Raw genomic sequence first — 20,423 nt, 5'->3', positions numbered from 1 at the left:
AGAAGGGAAAAGGGTCACCGGCCTTACGAGGTGCAGAGCCGATTCCCCACTACAGGACCACCGTTCTGTGGGGTTGTTATTCAGCGGGGCACTGCGCCTTGGCTGTCACAGCCGCAGCACGCCGCACACCCCTAACGCTGCCTGAAGGTGACATCGGTGGTCAGTACAAACTAGGGGCCCCGCTAGGGGGTCCCCCGGTTCAAAGTGCGGCTGACCACAGGCGCGGCGTACGGGACCCTCCTGGGGTGGTCCTGCTAAGATCCCCCCGTAGAACTGGCACAGAAGGGCTTGACTAGCACTTGTGTGATTTTTTAAGCTGTGAAATAGACTGCCAGTATAAATAATCATTATAGCTCTGGCGCCATTAGAGCGGGACCTGAGGTGTTTTGGCGCCTTCCTCCACTTACAGCAGCCATCTACAGCACACACTGCTTCCTGCCTCACAAGACTAGCTGGAAAACTGGTACAGGGTATAGCAAAAGGGGAGAGCCGCTTGTGTACACTATCCTGATCCTCTGTAGGACTTACATTGTTAGTGTTTACTGTGTTTAGAAAGCTGACAGCCTCACTGGGGCTGCGTAGCTCAGGGTGTGCTGGTGTCTTCTCTCATCTGTGTCTCCTCTCACATACAGTAGGGCAGGCTTGCATTATAACTGTCTGTGTATGTTGTTGTGCTTACTGTGAAATATGGGTAAACACAAGCTGTGCAGTGTATGTCACACCAGATTATCTCCATTATCTAATGATTCTGTTTCCTGTGAACAATGCAGTCAATCTTCACAAATCATTGAAGGGGCTGGGGGAGATGGTTCAGAGCCCCACTGGTTAGGGTCTCTTAATACTATGATGTCAGATATGTCTTCCCAGCTCACTGCTAATGTGCAGAAGATTCGGCTACTGCAACAAGTTGTTGCAGATTTAGCTGCTAGGGCATATGCACAGCCCCCCCTCCCCCCTCTCATGCAGGTCCATAGAAGCGTGGTTTGCCTGATAATCAAGATGATGGGGATGACCTGGATTCCATTGGTGAGGATCCTGATTCTACTCAGGTTATTGAACCCCTCATTTTGGCTATAAGGGATGTGTTAAAGCTCCCTCTAGAGGACGCTGCAATACATCCCATTTGCTCCTCAAGGTAGGAAATTTTGAGAGGAACCCCCTGGGGTGGATGTCTCAGTCTCTCGTCTGTCTAAGAATGCGGTGCTGCCTGCCCCGGGCTCCTTTACTATGAAGGATCCTGGGGATCGAAAGATAGAGACTACCCTAAAATCTATATACAATGCAGCCGGCCTTTCACAAAGACCGATCATTGCAGGTTGCTGGATGACCCATGCTATTCATTCTTGGGCCACGCAAATTCAGGGGGGCCTTTCGGGGGATATGCCCTTAGTTACTATGGTAACCCTCCTGAAGCACATTCAGGACACTACCCGTGTCCTTTGTGATTCCCTCAAGGAGATGGGGAACATTAATGCTCGGACATCTGCCGTGGCAGTGTCGGCGCACAGGGCCTTGTGGTTGCATCAGTGGATTGCGGGCGCAGAATCCAAACGTAATGTGGAATCCCTCCCCTTTTCTGGGGAATGGCTTTTTGGGGTTGAACTGGATGCATTGATTTCCAAAGTTACGGCTGGGAAATCCACGTTTCTCCCCTCTGGGGCCCCGCCAGCGAGATGTTCCTATCCGGGACCATCTGTCCAGTCCTTTCGGTCTCGCACATTTCGATCGAAGGCCAGAGGTACCTCCAATGTGGCTAGAGGCACCAGAGGTAAGTCCAGGAAACATGCAAGTACCAGTTCTCAGGAACAGTCCACCAGTTTTGCTTCCACTAAGGCTTCAGCATGACGGTGCCCACCCACCCCGAGGAGATCACGAGGAGAGAGCTCGACTGCGTCACTTCAGCTGCATCTGGGAGACCTCCTGCCAAGATGCCTGGGTAAGGGAGCTCGTTTCTCAAGGCTACGAGCTTGAGTTCGACAGTACTTCCCCACCCTTCCCTCCCAATGATTTTTCAAATCAAGCTTACCAGCTTTGGAGGATATGCAAGTTACGTTGCAACAGGCTATCCGAAGGTTTGTCCAGTCCCTCGTCATTGTTCCAGTACCTCTACCGCATTGTGGCAAGGGGTTTTAGTCAAACCTGTTTGTGGTGCCGAAGCCGGACGGTTCGGTCAGACCCATTCTGAATCTGAAATCCTTGAATCCTTATTTGAGGGTGTTCAAGTTCAAAATGGAATCCCTGTGAGCAGGGATTGCGGGCCTGGAAGAACAGGAATTTATGGTCTCCCTGGATATCAAGGACACCTATCTCCATATTCCAATTTGGCCTCCTCATCAGGCGTACCTGCGGTTTGCCCTGCTGGATGATTACTTCCAATTCCAGGCACTGCCCTGAGGGTATTCACGAAGGTGATGGCGGAGATGATGCTTCAACTCCAGGTCCAGGGGATCAACCGCACCAACCGTCTTCTGTCCGACCATGGGTGGATCCTCAACTTACAGAAGTCCCACCTGGAGCCAACTCAGAGGCTCCTGTTCCTGGGGATGTTGGTGGATACTGTGGCCCAGAAGGTGTTTATACCAGAGGACAAGGCGAGAACACTTCAGGAGATGGTCCGCATGGTGCTCCGACCTACTCGAGTGTTCGTACATATCTGCATAAGATTGTTGGGAGAGATGGTCGCCTCATACGAGGCAATCCAGTATTGGAGGTTCCATGCCAGAACATTTCAGTTGGATCTCCTGAGCAAATGGTCCAGATCGCATCTCCAGATGCACCGGATGATTCAGCTGTCACCTGAGGCAAGGAATTCCCTCCTGTGGTGGCTACAGCCCTCCAATCTCCTGGAGGGCAGGAGTTTCGCGATTCAGGATTGGACCCTCCTCACGACAGATGCGAGTCTGAGAGGATGGGGAGCTGTCACCCAAGGGGCGCAGTTCCAGGGCCGGTGGTCCACCCATGAAGGCTTCCTTCCAATCAACATTCTGGAACTTCGGGTGATCTACAATGCTCTACTTCAAGCCTCTCCTCTACTCAAGGATCATGCGATCCAGGTACAGTCAGACAACTCCACAGCCGTGGCATATATCAATCGACAAGGAGGGACAAAAAGCAGAGCCTGCATGCAAGAGGTGTCAAAGATACTCCTCTGGGTGGAAAGAAATGCAAGTGCCATGTCAGCAATCTTCATTCCGGGTGTGAACAACTAATTGCGCCAGATTGGGCTTGGAGGGCGTGGAACGCGGATCTTCTGAACTTGTCCGTCGAAGACCCTTGGCCTCTACCACTCAGAAGAGATCTTCAACAAGGACCGTTCGTCTACCCGGACTTATGGTGACTTCGTTTGATGGCATGGAAGTTGAGCGGAACATCCTAGCTCACAAGGGCCTTTCCAAGAAGGTTATTGCAACCATGGTTCTAGCCAGAAAACCTGTGACGTCAAAACACTATCATCATATCTGGAGGAGATATGTCTCTTGGTGCAAGGAACGCACGTATCCGCCTGCTGAGTTTAACTTGGGACGTTTCCTGCAGACTGGTGTGGATAAGGGCTTATGTCTGGGTTTCATTAAGGTCCAGATTTCAGCTCTCTCCATTTTCCTTCAGAAGAAATTGGCAGTGTTGCCAGAAGTTCAGACCTTCTTGCAAGGGGTACTCCACATACCACCTCCCTTTGTGCCACCTACGGCACCCTGGGATTTGGATGTAGTGTTGAAATTTCTACAGTCCTCCTGGTTTTAACCTCTGATGACAGACGATAAGTACCTCACGTGAAAGACAGTGATGTTACTGACCCTGGCTTCTGCTCGACGTGTTTCGGAATTGGGGGCCTTATTGTGTAAAAGTCCCTACTTGGTCTTTTACAAGGACAGAGCGGAGCTCCGGACTAGACAGCAGTTCCTGCCAAAGGTTATCTCCGCATTTCATCTGAATCAACCTATTGTGATTCCATCCAGTTCTGACGCTTCTGCTCCTCCGGAGGCATTGGATGCTGTGCGTGCCTTGAAGATTTATGTCAAGAGTACAGCTCAGGTCAGAAAGACGGATCCCTTGTTCATGCTATATGATACGCAGAAGAAAGGTTGCCCTGCTTCAAAGCAGTCTATTGCTCATTGGATTAGGCTTACTATCCAACAGGCTTACCTGTCGGCAGCCTTACCTGTTCCTAAGTCTCTAAAGGCCCACTCTACTAGATTGGTGGGCTCTTCCTGGGCAGCTGCCCGTGGAGTCTCGGCCTTGCAACTATGCCGAGCTGCTACCTGGTCGGGGAAGAACATTTTGTGAAGTTGTACAAATTTGATACCCTGGCCAAAGAAGATACCCAGTTTGGTCAGGTGGTGCTGCAGCAGTCTCCGCACGTTCCCGCCCCTTCTGGAAGCTTTGGAACGTCCCCATTGTACTAGTTTCCTCCAATATCCCTTATGGATGCAAGAGAAAATAGGATTTTAATACATACCAGTAAATCCTTTTCTCGTAGTCCATAAGGGATATTGGGCGCCCACCTCAGTGCGTGGAGTTTTCTGCAGGTTCTTGTTCTATAGTTACCTGTTCAGCTGTTGCTGCTGTTGTTGTTACCAGCCATTGCTGGTTGTTGTATGTTAGTGGTTGTCTGGTGTGTAATCTCACCACCCTTTCTGTTATCATGTTCCTTCTCTCATATATGTCCTTTCTCCTTCGGGCACGTTTTTACCTATAACTGCCTGTGGGAGGGGGCATAGAGGGGAGGAGCCAGCACACCCAGTTGAAGAGATGGACCCCGTCTATACCCCATCGTACTAGTTTCCCCCAATATCCCTTATGGACTACGAGAAAAGGATTTACCGGTAGGTATTAAAATCCTATTTTTATTACCTGTAGTACAAAAATGTGGTGTATCTTTTAGAGTGCGGCAGTGGTCTACAATACATCGGTAGAACCAGTAGCATGATGAAAGATCACATGGCAAAACATTGTCGCAACATTAAAAAGGGATTTGAGTTACATAGTCTTTTCCTACATTTTAAGGATCATCATAGTTGTGACATTAAGAATTTAAAAAGTGTTCGTGGGATAAAAAAGGTCCAAGGGAATTGGAGGTCTAAAAACAGTGAGGAGAATCTGGCCAGAAGTGAAATGAGGTCCATTTTTGAATTAAGAACGCTGGCCCCGAATGGTCTCCGCAATGAATTTGAGACCAAATTGTTTATTTAATCCTTTGCCTTTGACCTTTTTACTTTATTCTCCAACATATGAATGTCTTATTATTATTGTCAGTGTTTGGTCATATAATGTTTACAATAAGATGCATATTGCTGCTACAAAAGACTAACGTGTAGCAAAAATAAAACAGATATGATTTATGTGTGGATATCCGTTTAAATTGCCGAATACTAATTCCTTTTTTTCTATGTTGTTATGTCTTTTTACATCTTGTGCCTGAGGTGTGAATGTGTATAACAGACATATGAAGGTTGTAGCAGAAAAAGTGTTGTTCTACAGTAAATAATATAGTATTGTAACAGATCGGGCCATTAAAAAACAGTTTTGTTTAGTCCATGATTTATTTAAAAACCGTTTGTATTTTATTATAAATTGCTATTGAAATTTGTATTGTTTTAATTTGTCTAATAATAGAAATTGAGCTGGCATTGAAGATGTTAATACTCAGCTGTTTTGCTGAGTGTAAGAGAGCCAGGATGGGATGTGTGATCATAGGTTGTGCAAGAACATGTGACCAAAGAAACCAGGTTTAAATGCCTGCATCAGCGGACATAAGGCACTTTTTTTATAAAGGAGAGCGGACACTCCGAAATGCATTAAGGACCTGTGTGCCGCTGTCATCTGTAAAGGAGCTGTGTCTGTGTGGAGCCATGGGAGAGTTTGATCACCGATGACGGTTACATGGGTCCCCGAGTCTGCAGCCAGAGCCAGGAAGGTCTCTGGTAATAAACAACTGCTGCACTTCTCTTCTTCTGTATTCCACCTGTTGGACTTTGCTGGCATTATTGGCGCAGCGCTATCTTCAATGACATTCTCCATTTGAAGTGTGCTAACAAGTGAACTTTTTAAAAGGTGTTTTGGGAAAGAAGTCCCTGAACGTGAATTTTTATACTTCAATCTTGAGTTCCTGAACCTTCTGAAAAAACAGGAACTACGATTGGTTGATTTATGTGAAAAGAGGATACTACCTTTGGTAGAAAAGCGTGATTCGTCCGAAGTTAGGTGACAACGTACCTAATTCAGAAACACACCTTTCTGAAGCTAAGGCTAGGAGAAAATCTGTTTTTCAAGTAAGAAACCTAAAATCCGCTTATTGTTCTAAGGGTTCAAAAATTGAAGACTGCAAAAAATCTAAAACTAGATTCAAGTCCCATGGAGCTGTAGGTTGTATAAACGGAGGTTGAACTCTAAGTACACCTTGCAGGAAACTTTGAACTGTTGGCAAAAGAGCCAAACGCTGCTGAAAGAAAATTGACAAAGCAGATACCTGCACCTTTAGTGTTGCTAAACGTAGCCCTCCATGTAGCCCCGTCTGTAAAAATAGTAAAAGACGGGATAACTTGAAAGAAGATGTCGGAAACTTCCGAGATTCACATCAACCGATATAAGCAGGAACTACGATTGGTTGATTTATGTGAAAAGAGGATACTACCTTTGGTAGAAAAGCGTGATTCGTCCGAAGTTAGGTGACAACGTACCTAATTCAGAAACACACCTTTCTGAAGCTAAGGCTAGGAGAAAATCTGTTTTTCAAGTAAGAAATCTAAAATCCGCTTATTGTTCTAAGGGTTCAAAAATTGAAGACTGCAAAAAATCTAAAACTAGATTCAAGTCCCATGGAGCTGTAGGTGGTATAAACGGAGGTTGAACTCTAAGTACACCTTGCAGGAAACTTTGAACTGTTGGCAAAAGAGCCAAACGCTGCTGAAAGAAAATTGACAAAGCAGATACCTGCACCTTTAGTGTTGCTAAACGTAGTCCTCCATGTAGCCCCGTCTGTAAAAATAGTAAAAGACGGGATAACTTGAAAGAAGATGTCGGAAACTTCCGAGATTCACATCAACCGATATAAGCTTGTCAGATCCTGTGATGATGAGCTGCTGAAACTGGCTTCCTAGCACGTAACATGGTTGGTATAACTGACTTTGGAATGCTCTCTCATCCTCTACCACGTCTACTCTGTACGACTGTTCCTCGAGCACAGCCTCGAAAGGACTGAGGTCTAAAAGATCTGAACGCTGGTCCAGCGTGCTTCCTTTTAGGAACTGGTGCGGGCAACGGTAGAAACACAGATTTTTCCACTGTAGCCTGAGAAATCAATTTGTCTAATTCAGGACCAAATAACATATTGCCAGTATAAGGCAACACCTCTATTCCTCGTTTCGACTCAGCCTCGGCCTGCCAATGCCACAACCAAAGTGTCCGACAAGCCGCAATAATAGAGGCTGAAATCTGAGAACTGACTTGTCCAACATCCATAGATGCTGTAGCCAAGTACTCAGGTGATTTGCAAATGTGATCGGTTAGAAGTATAAGCTGGTCTGAGGAAAAACCTTGTTGTAGGCCTAACCTGAGCTGTTTTGCCCATACTTGCCCATGCCTTGTTAACCCAAACTCCAACTGAAGCAGATCTAAGCAACACCCCTGCTGCTGTATAAATGGACTTTAGCATGGCCTCTAGCTTATGCTCCGACAGGTCTTTAAGCGCCGTTGCAGCTGGGACTGGAATGGTTAACTTCTTCGTAAGTTTTGAAATGGAAGAATCCACTGGTGGTGAATTTTCTCATTTAGTTGTCATAGACTGTGGGAAAGGGTAGTTAGACAGAAATCGCTTTGGGATAGAAAAGCGTTTTTTTCTGGATTTTGCCATGCTTCCGTCAACTGCCTATTAAGAGAATCTGAAAAAGGAAAACACACAGTTGCCCTTTGTCTCTTAGCAAGTAAAAAAAACTCATCTTTAACAGAGGCTTCTCTGTCTCAGTGAAATCTAGCACCTGGTGTACCGCCCTGATGAGATCATCCATGCCTGGGCTATCAGTGACCTCACTATCTGACTCCTGTAGTCACAAAAAAACACTGAGACATCTTGGGAGTATGGAGGGGGAGGAGGGTTACTAATTTAAATATTTAAATGTGCCTATACCTGCTAACACCCCGTCCATATCCCAAGAGAACTCCAGTGACCCCTAGTGGATGAAAAAGAAATAGGAGTTAAGAACTACACACAATAAGATTAAACCTGCAAGGGGTAAAAGTTAATCGCACAGTGGCCGATTATCGAACAACTGCACATGCGTACGGATTGTAATTCACAGGCACAAGGCTAAACTGTGAAAAAATACTGATTTATTTATTTTTATCGCTAGGCGAACGCAAGCGGGCGTTTTAGGGGTGGTGACTGACTGTTTTCTGGGAGTGTCAGGAAAAACACAGGCTTTCCCAAGCGTTTTCAGGGAGGATGTGTGACGTCAGCTCCAGCCCCGATCAGCCTGTTTGTATTGCACTGTAGGAGTAGGTCCTGGGCTACGCACAGACTGAAAAAAACATTAGATGGTGAGTGAGTTGTGAACAGATTTGCAGCTGGTCGGCGTTTGCAAAGCTTTTCAGATGGCGTACACAGACTTGCATGCATGGGGCGGATTTTCACTCTGTCTGGGCGGCGACTATCTGATCACAGACCTCAGCAAATTTGCAGAGATTCAATCAGGTATGAATTAGACACTTAGAGATGTGATGCAAGACATTGCGATATATGTTCAATTGAGGGTTTGTTGTATCATCATAATCATGTTGTTCATAAAATTACCCTTTCTCATTTCCATCCCTATCTACTGCAGGCTCTACAGCCACCATTACAGACCAACATTTAAGGGGAACTGATATCGATTCAGATGATGCTAAGCTCAGATATGTTATGAAGAGGGATCCTGTAGTTGGACAATTGCTACTATCAAAAAACAATAACCTTGTGCCAGTTTCAGTCAGGGGACCGGTTGTTGACTTTACTCAGGCGGATATTAATAAAGGTGAGATACAAAACTAGATTACACTTTCTGTTCACATTGGTATTCTACTTTGTGAATTTGTTCAATGAGAAATACAGTGGAATCATTTTATTTTGAATTTAAAATATTTGAAATTACAGTAGATAATTTTGTAACAAAATCCCTAATATCCTCTTCATCTGGTAACTAACTGAAAGAGCCCAGGTTCCAGTGGTCACTGGGGGGGTATTCAATTAGTGCGTTTTTTCGACCAGTTGACCTATTTATTGGCCGTGCCGTTTTTCGACTGGTCCAAAAATCTGGCAAAAACCACATGCTACTGAAAGAGCCCAGGTTCCAGTGGACACTGAGGTAAGTTATTCAATTAGTCTCTTTTTTTCGACCAGTCGGAAAAAACTGCATTTATCACTCGTTTTTAGATCAAATTTACATTTGACCTATTTAATGCCGGCGCCGTTTTTTTCGACTGGTCAAAATATCCAGTTTCGGCACTGGCGAAAACCATGTGTATCGGCCACTGATACACGTGTTTTGGTGAATTCCCGGGCATTTTCAGCCGTTTTTGGCGCAATTTTCGCCCATGCCGATTCAACAAAAAAATATTATTGAAACAGCATGGCCGAAAATGGACTAAAAATGTCCGAAAATGTTCGGAATTGAATACCCTGTGCTGGTTTATATGGCCTTTGGACTGAATCCACAGAGATTTATCCATTATTCTAAATGGGATTTCTTGGGAAAAAATAGGGAGATAGAGATTTCTATACAAAATAAGGAATGTTCCTACAAAGCCCATGCGCCAGCCCTTTCCCAGCACTCTCTTGCGCTCCTTACTGTCTCCTCTGCCACATGGCTTATGCCAGACTTACTGAAAACCAGCAACATGCTGCAGTGATAATAGACTAAAGTTTTATCATGTGACGTCATCTCATAGCGTGCCTCTGAAGAATGTGATGTGCTTTAGCTGCAAAAACCTGAATGGTTATATTAATCTTGTCAAGGTTCACCAAGAGGAGCACTAGTCCTCTGGCTATGGTCTAAATTGTGGGTGTAGAGGTGGAAGTAGTAGGGAGGACTCATGGACAGCTGTGCATGAGGCATGCTTTAGCCACTAGTGCTGCGCTATGTATGGCAAGAGGCACTTGTGGGGATAGTATATGCATTTTTATGCATTTGTATGCCCGACATACACATGGAAAAAGTACTGCTGTATTTGAGTCAGACGTAACCCAACGTATATAATTATGCTTTTGTTTGCACCAGAATATTTACATGGATTTTTGCAACACCAACATGTTTCAAACTCTAATTGAGATCCTATGACCAGGATGTAATGAAGTCCGAGCTTGGCGATCATGCGGAATGCTGGCCGTACTTGGATGTTTTTTTCTAAAGGAGCACTCATGTACAAGGCATGGTTTAGCATTGTACATGATTGCCCCTTTAAAAAAACATCCGGGTTCAGCAGGGATCCCGAACTGCAGGCGAACTCGGACTTCATTACATATTCATTCTGTATATACTGTAAGAGTTTAGTGTATGGTGGAACTCTAGTATTTGAATTCAGTGCATAGCTAATTAAACATAATCAAACAAAAAAAAAATTTTTGAATAAGTTTCGTTTGCTAAGGGTGTAGTATTGTATGCCAGCGGCCGGGCTCCCGGCGACCAGCATACCAGCGCCGGAATCCCGACCGCCGGCATACCAACAACGTGGCGAGCGCAAATGAGCCCCTTGCGGGCTTGCTGCGCTCGCCACGCTGCAGGCACGAGCGCGCCACGCTATTTATTCTCCCTCCAGGGGGGTCGTGGAACCCCAAGAGGGAGATAAAGTGTCGGTATGCCGGCTGTCGGGATTCCGGCGCCGGTATACTGTGCCCCGGGTTCCCGACAGCCGGCAAACTGAAGACCACCCATTTGTTAATATCATCTCTCACATCGTATGGTCACCATCTTTCATTATGTACTAATTGTTTTTGTAAGGTAATACAGTAATATTGCTCTACACTACATGTTTATCTGCTTGTCACTATATATATATATATATATATATGCAACAGGTATATGATGGATTGCTTATATTATAATGTGTGTATGTTTTTAGGTTTTGTTCAGTATAAACACAAGAAGGGAGAATCGGGGGGAAGTTTTGCTGTAAAGTTGGATGTGTTTGATTCAGAAGAGAATGCACTGATTGACCAGTCTTTTTATATTAGCATACTGGGTAAGTAGAATTTGTATTCATTTCCATATATCATAAAATATTGTGATATGTTTATTTTATTCCTAATTAAAGGGAACGGATATGTATATATTTATAAAAGAGCACTATCAATAAATATGGTTTCTTTTTATTGGAGTTGCATATTATTATTATTCGGTATTTATAAATATATAATCCTTTCCTCACTCATAAGGCCCATACACACAAGATGAGGAAACAAAAGATATCGCTCAGAAGGGCCATTCTGAGCGAGATCTTTTACAATATCATCAGGTGTATACACTCCATGTGGGCGCATATCGTTAACGCCCCCCTCCCTAGTCTGAACAGTACAGGCGAGGGAGGACCTCGTTTACGAGGGCTATTAAGTGGCACCCACGACCCCCTCCCCTGTCGCTCCCCCTACCTCCCCGTCGCTCCCCCCGCCAGCATCGGCAAGTGAGTATGCACCTACAGATGATGACACCCCACCGGCTCCCCGCCGCCACAGCTAGTGTGTAGCTAGCTTATAGGCTTTAGATATAACAAAACAGTAACTTGCCAAATCCATTACAAAGTGATAAAAAAAAAAAAATATATATGATTATAGGCATGCGCACGGGGGATGCCTGGTGTGCACAGGCACCCCCTAATGTCCGGCACCCCTCGCACGCAGGGCCGACCGTCTGGACTTTTGTCCTGGTCCCAGGTGACAGCGGAGTACATGTGAGGCCAGGAGCAGCGGCAGTCAGTAATCAGACAGGGCAAGGAGCGCTGCGCTGTAGTGAGTGACAGGCTCGACGGTGGCATTTAAAATGCAGCGCCGGTCTCCAGCCAATTAGAGCTCTCGTAGCGGCAGTGAATCGGGAGCAGCGGCTCCTGATTGGCTGCCAGACCGCGGCTTCTGATTGACTGGCGGCAGGTGCCACATTTGAATTGCTACCCGCCAGCGAGCCTCTCCCTCTCACTGCGCAGCGCTCCCTGTCCTGTCTGATTCCTGACTGCCACTGCTCCTGGGCTCACATGCAGGTGAGAGGCTACCAGTGAACGGAGGGGGGAGAGGGGAGAATTATGAGAGACATAGATCGAGGTGCAGGCAGAAAGGGAGAGAGACAGAGTGAAAGGGGGGTGGGTGGGGGGGGGCAGGCTGAGAAGCACAGAGGGAAAGGGTAGTCGGCTGAAAGGCACAGAGTGAAGGGGGGCCAGCTGAAAGGTACAAAGGGAAGGGGGGGTGGGGGCAGGCTGAGAGGCTCAGAGTGAAGGGGGGCAGGCTGAGAGGCGCAGAGTGAAGGGGTAGACGGCTGAGAGGCACAGAGTGAAGGGGGGCTGCAGGCTGAGAGACACTTAGTGAAGGTTGGGAGGCTGAAAGACAGAGTGAATGATGGGAGGCTAAGAGGCACAGAGTGAAAGGGGAGCAGGCTGAGAGGCACAGAGTGAAGGGGTAGCAGTCTGAGAGTCACAGAGGGAAGGTTGGGAGGTTGAAAGACACAGAGTGAAGGATGGGAGCCTGAGAGGCACAGAGTGAAGGGAGGGGCAGGCAGTGCCCTTTCTTGTTTAGAATGCGCCCAGTGTAATAGGAGGTAGGGGGCAGGGCAAAGTATACGGTGGGTGCCCCATGCGCTTGCACAGCTTATCTGCTCCTAAAAACGAATGTGGGGGCAGGATGAGAGGCACAGAGTGAATGGTGGGAAGCTGAGAGCCATAGAATGAAGAGGGGAGGCTGAGAGACACAGCGTGAAGGGGATCGTGAGAGATGTAGATGGGAGATGGTGTAGCAGAGAGACGCAGGCATGAGATGATGGTGTTACTGAGAGACGCGTGGTGGGTGATGCTGTGGCTGAGAGACGCAGGGGAGGGGGGAGATGATGGTGTGACTGAGAGACATGGGGAGGAGATGATGGTGTGGCTGAGGGACGCAGGCGGGAGATGATGGTGTGGCATCACTCATTTGGTAACTATAAATGATTTTACCCTAAAGCTGCTTAATGATATACTGCAAATGTCACACTTAAGTTTGTACTTTATCACGACAAAGAGTGACACAAAACATCCTAATGCATAAGATGTGTTTGCATTGTGCTGTTTCCTACCTCTGCTAAGATCTTGCTTTTTCAATGTTTTTTTAAATGTGGATCTGGCTTTTTCAGTGTACTGTATTTTGGGGGTCATTCCGAGTTGTTCGCTCGCTAGCGGATTTTAGCAGCATTGCTCACGCTAGGCCGCCGCCCTCTGGGAGTGTATCTTAGCTTAGCAGAATAGCGAACGAAAGATTCGCAGAATTGCGAATAGAAAATTCTTAGCAGTTTCTGAGTAGCTCCAGACCTACTCACAGATTGCGATCAGCTCAGGCCGTTTCATTCCTGGTTTGACGTCACAAACACGCCCTGCGTTCGGCCAGACACTCCCGATTTTATCCTGGCACACCTGCGTTTTTCCGCACACTCCCAGAAAACAGCCAGTTTCCGTCCAGAAACACCCACTTCCTGTCAATCACACTCCGATCACTTCACAATGAAAAATCTTCGTTCGGACGTGAGTAAATCTACTAAGTTTTGTGCTAAAATACTAACCACATGCGCACTGCGTACCATGCGCATGCGCATTTTTGCCTTAATCGCTCCGTTGCGAAAATCGGCAACGAGTGAACAACTCGGAATAACCCCCTTTATGCGGCTATATAAATATCTTTTTTAGGTGGATCTTGCTATTTCAGTGTATTTCATATGGATCTGGCTATGTCAATGTATTTGAATTTATATATATTTTTTTCATGGCGATATATATGTATCCGATGTGGCTTTCCATTTATATATCCACAGCTCCAGCCCTGCCCACATGCCTTGTCCGCAGCTGCAGCAGTCACTAAATAAATGAGCCGCCCGCTGCCACATCTCCCACATCAAACAATGTGTAGAGCGGCCAGTGCTGGACTTCCTCCCCTAGCCCTGCCTCCCTCAGTCCCCCTCTGAACCATGTTCATATGCCAATGCCTGCATTCTGGAATTGACGTAGTAAGGGTGGATCCCTCGTATCCGGCCTAATCAGCACTCTCCCCCCTTATTTTTGCATTCTTATGCTCTCCCACTTACACTAATTTTAAAATGGTGCTAGCCACGCCCAATAGGCGATGCTAGACTTGCCCCTCCGGCGGTGCACACCCTAATAAAATGTGCTGCGCACGCCTATGTATATGATGTTAACATTTTATCATACTCCCTGATTTATGCTAGCATGGCTAGAGGGAGTCTTGAAAAGAAATGTGTTCCTGCGTGAACGAAAGCAAGTGCGCATGCCGCATAGCTATAGATAAAATACATTTCTCTGACGTCCTAGTGGATGCTGGGAACTCCGTAAGGACCATGGGGAATAGCGGGCTCCGAAGGAGGCTGGGCACTCTAGAAAGATTTATGACTACCTGGTGTGCACTGGCTCCTCCCACTATGACACTCCTCCAAGCCTCAGTTAGATTTTGTGCCCGGCCGAGGTTGGATGCACACTAGGGGCTCTCCTGAGCCCTTAGAAAGAAAGTATAGATTTAGGTTTTTTATTTTCAGTGAGACCTGCTGGCAACAGGCTCACTGCAGCGAGGGACTAAGGGGAGAAGAAGCGAACTCGCCTGCTTGCAGCCGGATTGGGCTTCTTAGGCTACTGGACACCATTAGCTCCAGAGGGATTGACCGCAGGCCCAGTCCTTGGTGTTCGGTCCCGGAGCCGCGCCACCGTCCCCCTTACAGAGCCAGAAGCAAGAAGAGGTCCGGAAAAACGGCGGCAGAAGACATCAGTCTTCACCAAGGTAGCGCACAGCACTGCAGCTGTGCGCCATTGCTCCTCATACACACTTCATACTCCGGTCACTGAGGGTGCAGGGCGCTGGGGGGGGGGGCGCCCTGAGAAGCAATAATAACACCTTGGCTGGCAAAAATTCCACAATATATAGTCCCAGAGGCTATATATGTGGAAAATACCCCTGCCAGAATATGGAAAAAAGCGGGAGAATAGTCCGCGGAAAAGGGGCGGAGCTATCTCTCACAGCACACTGGCGCCATTTCTCCTTCACAGATCCGCTGGAAGGAAGCTCCCTGGCTCTCCCCTGCAGTCTACACTACAGAACAGGGTAAAAACAGAGAGGGGGGACACTAAATTTAGGCGCAGTATATAATATATAGAAAAAGCAGCTATAGGGGACATAACTCAGTTAGTCCCTGCATTATATGGCGCTCTGGTGTGTGCTGGCATACTCTCACTCTGTCCCCCCAAAGGGCTTTTGTTGGTCCTGTCCTCATTCGGAGCATTCCTTGTGTGTGTGCGGTGTGTCGGTACGGCTGTGTCGACATGTTTGATGAGGATAATGATGTGGAGGCGGAGCAGATGCCTTTAGAAGGGATGTCACCCCCTGCGGGGCAGACACCTGAGTGGATGAGCTTATGGAAAGTAATGAGTGCACGTATAGACTCCTTACATAAGAAAATTGACGACATGCCAAATGTGGGACAGCCGACTTCTCAGCTCGTGCCTGCCCAGGCGTCGCATGGGTCGTCAGGGGCTCTAAAACGCCCGCTACCGCAAGCAGACCCAGATGTCGACACTGATACTGACACCAGTGTCGACGACGATGAGTCTAACCTGATGCCCACTAAGGCCATTCACTGCATGATTGAGGCAATGAAAGAGGTGTTACACATTTCTGATATAACTACAGGTACCACTAAAAAGGGTATTATGTTTGGGGAGAAAAAACTACCCGTAGTTTTTCCCCCATCAGATGAATTAAATGAAGTGTGTGAAGAAGCGTGGGCTTTCCCTGATAAAAAATTGGTAATTCCTAAGAAGGTACTAATGGCGTTCCCTTTCCCGCCAGAGGATAGGTCACGTTGGGAAACACCCCCCAGGGTGGATAAAGCGCTCACACGTTTGTCTAAAAAGGTGGCACTACCGTCTCCGGATACGGCCGCCCTCAAGGAACCTGCTGATAGAAAGCAGGAGGCGATCCTGAAGTCTGTATATACACACTCAGGCATTATACTTAGGCCAGCTATTGCGTCAGCTTGGATGTGCAGTGCTGCCGCTGCGTGGTCAGATAAACTGTCAGAAAATATTGACACATTAGACAGAGACACGATCCTGTTAACCATAGACCATATAAAAGACTCAGTCTTATATATGAGAGATGCACAGAGGGAAATCTGCCGACTGGCATCTAAAGTAAGTGCATTGTCCATTTCTGCTAGGAGAGGATTATGGACTCGCCAGTGGACAGGAGATGCAGATTCTAAAAAGCACATGGAAGTGTTGCCATATAAGGGTGAGGAATTATTTGGGGATGGTCTCTCGGACCTAGTTTCCACAGCAACGTCTGGGAAGTCAGCATTTTTACCCCATGTCCCCTCACAGCCTAAGAAGGCGCCGTTTTATCAGGTTCAGTCCTTTCGGACCCAGAAAAACAGGCGTGGAAAAGGCGGGTCCTTTCTGTCCAGAGGCAGAGGTAGGGGAAAAAGGCTGCAACAAACAGCAGGTTCCCAGGAGCAAAAGTCCTCCCCCGCTTCTTCTTCCAAGTCCGCCGCATGACGGTGGGGCTCCACAGGCGGAGCCAGGTACGGTGGGGGGTCGCCTCAAGAATTTCAGCGATCAGTGGGCTCGCTCACAGGTGGATCCCTGGATCCTGCAAATAGTATCTCAGGGGTACAAACTGGAATTCGAGGCGTCCCCACCCCACCGGTTCCTAAAATCTGCCTTGCCGATTGCTCCCTCAGACAGGGAGGCGGTGCTAGCGGCAATTCACAAGCTGTATTCCCAGCAGGTGATAATCAAGGTACCCGTACTTCAACAAGGCCGGGGTTATTATTCCACACTATTTGTGGTACCGAAACCGGACGGTTCGGTGAGACCCATTTTAAATTTAAAATCCTTGAACACGTACATAAAAAAATTCAAGTTCAAGATGGAATCGCTCAGGGCGGTTATTGCAAGCCTGGACGAGGGGGATTACATGGTATCCCTGGACATCAAGGATGCTTACTTGCATGTCCCCATTTACCATCCTCACCAGGAGTACCTCAGATTTGTGGTACAGGATTGCCATTACCAATTCCAGACGCTGCCGTTTGGCCTGTCCACGGCACCGAGGGTATTTACCAAGGTTATGGCGGAAATGATGATACTCCTTCGAAAAAAGGGAGTTTTAATTATCCCGTACTTGGACGATCTCCTAATAAAAGCGAGGTCCAAGGAACAGTTGTTGGTGGGAGTAGCACTATCTCAGGAGGTGCTGCACCAGCACGGCTGGATTCTGAATATCCCAAAGCCACAGCTGGTTCCGACGACACGGCTACTGTTCCTGGGTATGATTCTGGATACAGTCCAGAAGAAAGTGTTTCTCCCGGAGGAGAAAGCCAGAGAGTTGTCATCTCTAGTCAGAGACCTCCTGAAACCAAAACAGGTATCAGTGCATCGCTGCACACGGGTCCTGGGAAAGATGGTGGCTTCTTACGAAGCAATTCCCTTCGGCAGGTTCCATGCCAGAATCTTTCAGTGGGACCTGTTGGACCAGTGGTCCGGATCGCATCTTCAGATGCATCGCTTAATAACCCTGTCTCCAAGAACCAGGGTGTCTCTTCTGTGGTGGCTGCAGAGTGCCCATCTTCTAGAGGGCCGCAGGTTCGGCATACAGGACTGGGTCCTGGTGACCACGGATGCCAGCCTTCGAGGCTGGGGGGCAGTCATACAGGGAAGAAACTTCCAAGGACTATGGTCGAGTCAGGAGACTTCCCTTCACATAAATATTCTGGAACTAAGGGCCATCTACAATGCCCTAAGTCAAGCAAGATCCCTGCTCCTACATCTGCCGGTGCTGATCCAGTCAGACAACATCACGGCAGTCGCCCATGTAAATCGACAGGGCGGCACAAGAAGCAGGATGGCGATGGCAGAAGCCACAAGAATTCTCCGATGGGCGGAGAATCATGTACTAGCACTGTCAGCAGTGTTCATTCCGGGAGTGGACAACTGGGAAGCAGACTTCCTCAGCAGACACGACCTCCACCCGGGAGAGTGGGGACTTCACCCAGAAGTCTTCCAGATGCTGGTAAACCGTTGGGAAAAACCACAGGTGGACATGATGGCGTCCCGTCTCAACAAAAAGTATAAAAGATATTGCGCCAGGTCAAGGGACCCTCAGGCGATAGCTGTGGACGCTCTAGTGACACCGTGGGTGTACCAGTCGGTTTATGTGTTCCCTCCTCTGCCTCTCATACCAAAGGTATTGAGAATAATAAGAAAGCGAGGAGTAAACACAATTCTCGTGGTTCCGGATTGGCCAAGACGAGCGTGGTACCCGGAACTTCAAGAGATGCTCTCAGAGGACCCGTGGCCTCTACCGCTCAGACAGGACCTGATACAGCAGGGGCCCTGTCTGTTCCAAGACTTACCACGGCTGCGTTTGACGGCATGGCGGTTGAACACCGGATCCTAAAGGAAAAGGGTATTCCGGAAGAAGTCATTCCTACGCTTATTAAGGCCAGGAAAGATGTTACGGCAACGCATTATCACCGCATATGGCGGAAATATGTTGCATGGTGCGAGGCCAATAAGGCCCCAACAGAGGAATTTCAACTAGGTCGATTTCTGCATTTCCTGCAAGCAGGAGTGGATATGGGCCTAAAACTAGGCTCCATTAAAGTACAGATCTCGGCTCTGTCGATTTTCTTTCAAAAATAACTAGCTTTAGTACCTGAAGTTCAGACATTTGTGAAAGGAGTGCTGCATATTCAGCCCCCGTTTGTGCCTCCTGTGGCACCTTGGGATCTCAACGTGATGTTGAGTTTCTTAAAATCACATTGGTTTGAGCCACTAAAAACCGTGGATCTGAAATATCTCACGTGGAAAGTGGTCATGTTATTAGCCTTGGCTTCAGCCAGGCGAGTGTCAGAATTGGCGGCTTTATCATGTAAAAGCCCTTATCTGATTTTCCATATGGATAGGGCAGAGTTGAGGACTCGTCCCCAATTTCTCCCTAAGGTGGTGTCAGCGTTTCACCTGAACCAGCCTATTGTGGTGCCGGCGGCTACTAGTGAATTGGAGGACTCCAAGTTGCTAGACGTTGTCAGGGCCCTGAAAATATGTTTCCAGGACGGCTGGAGTCAGAAAATCTGACTCGCTGTTTATCCTGTATGCACCCAACAAGCTGGGTGCTCCTGCTTCTAAGCAGTCTATTGCTCGCTGGATTTGTAGTACAATTCAGCTTGCACATTCTGTGGCAGGCATACCACAGCCAAAATCTGTAAATGCCCATTCCACAAGGAAGGTGGGCTCTTCTTGGGCGGCTGCCCGAGGGGTCTCGGCTTTACAACTTTGCCGAGCAGCTACTTGGTCAGGGGCAAACACGTTTGCAAAATTCTACAAATTTGATACCCTGGCTGAGGAGGACCTGGAGTTCTCTCATTCGGTGCTACAGAGTCATCCGCACTCTCCCGCCCGTTTGGGAGCTTTGGTATAATCCCCATGGTCCTTACGGAGTTCCCAGCATCCACTAGGACGTCAGAGAAAATAAGAATTTACTCACCGGTAATTCTATTTCTCGTAGTCCGTAGTGGATGCTGGGCGCCCATCCCAAGTGCGGATTGTCTGCAATACTTGTAAATAGTTATTGTTAACTAAAGGGTTATTGTTGAGCCATCTGTTGAGAGGCTCAGTTGTTTTTCATACTGTCAAACTGGATATAGTATCACGAGTTGTACGGTGTGATTGGTGTGGCTGGTAAGAGTCTTACCCGGGATTCTAAATCCTTCCTTATTATGTCAGCTCGTCCGGGCACAGTGTCCTAACTGAGGCTTGGAGGAGGGTCATAGTGGGAGGAGCCAGTGCACACCAGGTAGTCATAAATCTTTCTAGAGTGCCCAGCCTCCTTCGGAGCCCGCTATTCCCCATGGTCCTTACGGAGTTCCCAGCATCCACTACGGACTACGAGAAATAGAATTACCGGTGAGTAAATTCTTATTTTTTTTACTCCACTTTGATTCTTCAAAACAGATGTATCATGAATGTCAAAAAATAGAACAAGGATAATTTACTGTTTGTCATTTGGAGTCTATTCTTGAAGCACTGAAAAGTGTGGAGAAGTGATCCAGTGGAGAAATTATCCATGGCAACCAATCAGCATTGAAGTAACATTTATAATTTACATACTATAAAATGATACAGAGCAGCTGATTGGTTGCCATGGCCAGCTTCTCCACTGGCTC

General features: G+C 47.4%; 1 protein-coding gene across 1 annotated transcript in view; it reads left to right on the top strand.

The window, feature by feature from the left end:
• FRAS1 (Fraser extracellular matrix complex subunit 1) overlaps positions 1–20,423 on the top strand; it is an 887,592-nt gene that overhangs the window by 754,953 nt on the left and 112,216 nt on the right. Inside the window, exons 45-46 of the mRNA XM_063919583.1 lie at positions 8,817–9,005; positions 11,089–11,208. Coding sequence (XP_063775653.1) covers positions 8,817–9,005; positions 11,089–11,208 — 309 coding nt within the window. The remainder of the gene's footprint in view (positions 1–8,816; positions 9,006–11,088; positions 11,209–20,423) is intronic.

This window comes from Pseudophryne corroboree, chromosome 1, assembly GCF_028390025.1.
Source record: "Pseudophryne corroboree isolate aPseCor3 chromosome 1, aPseCor3.hap2, whole genome shotgun sequence".
NCBI lineage: Eukaryota > Metazoa > Chordata > Amphibia > Anura > Myobatrachidae > Pseudophryne > Pseudophryne corroboree.
Note: the sequence above shows the minus strand (reverse complement) of the source record. Positions and strands in the feature narration are given on the sequence as shown.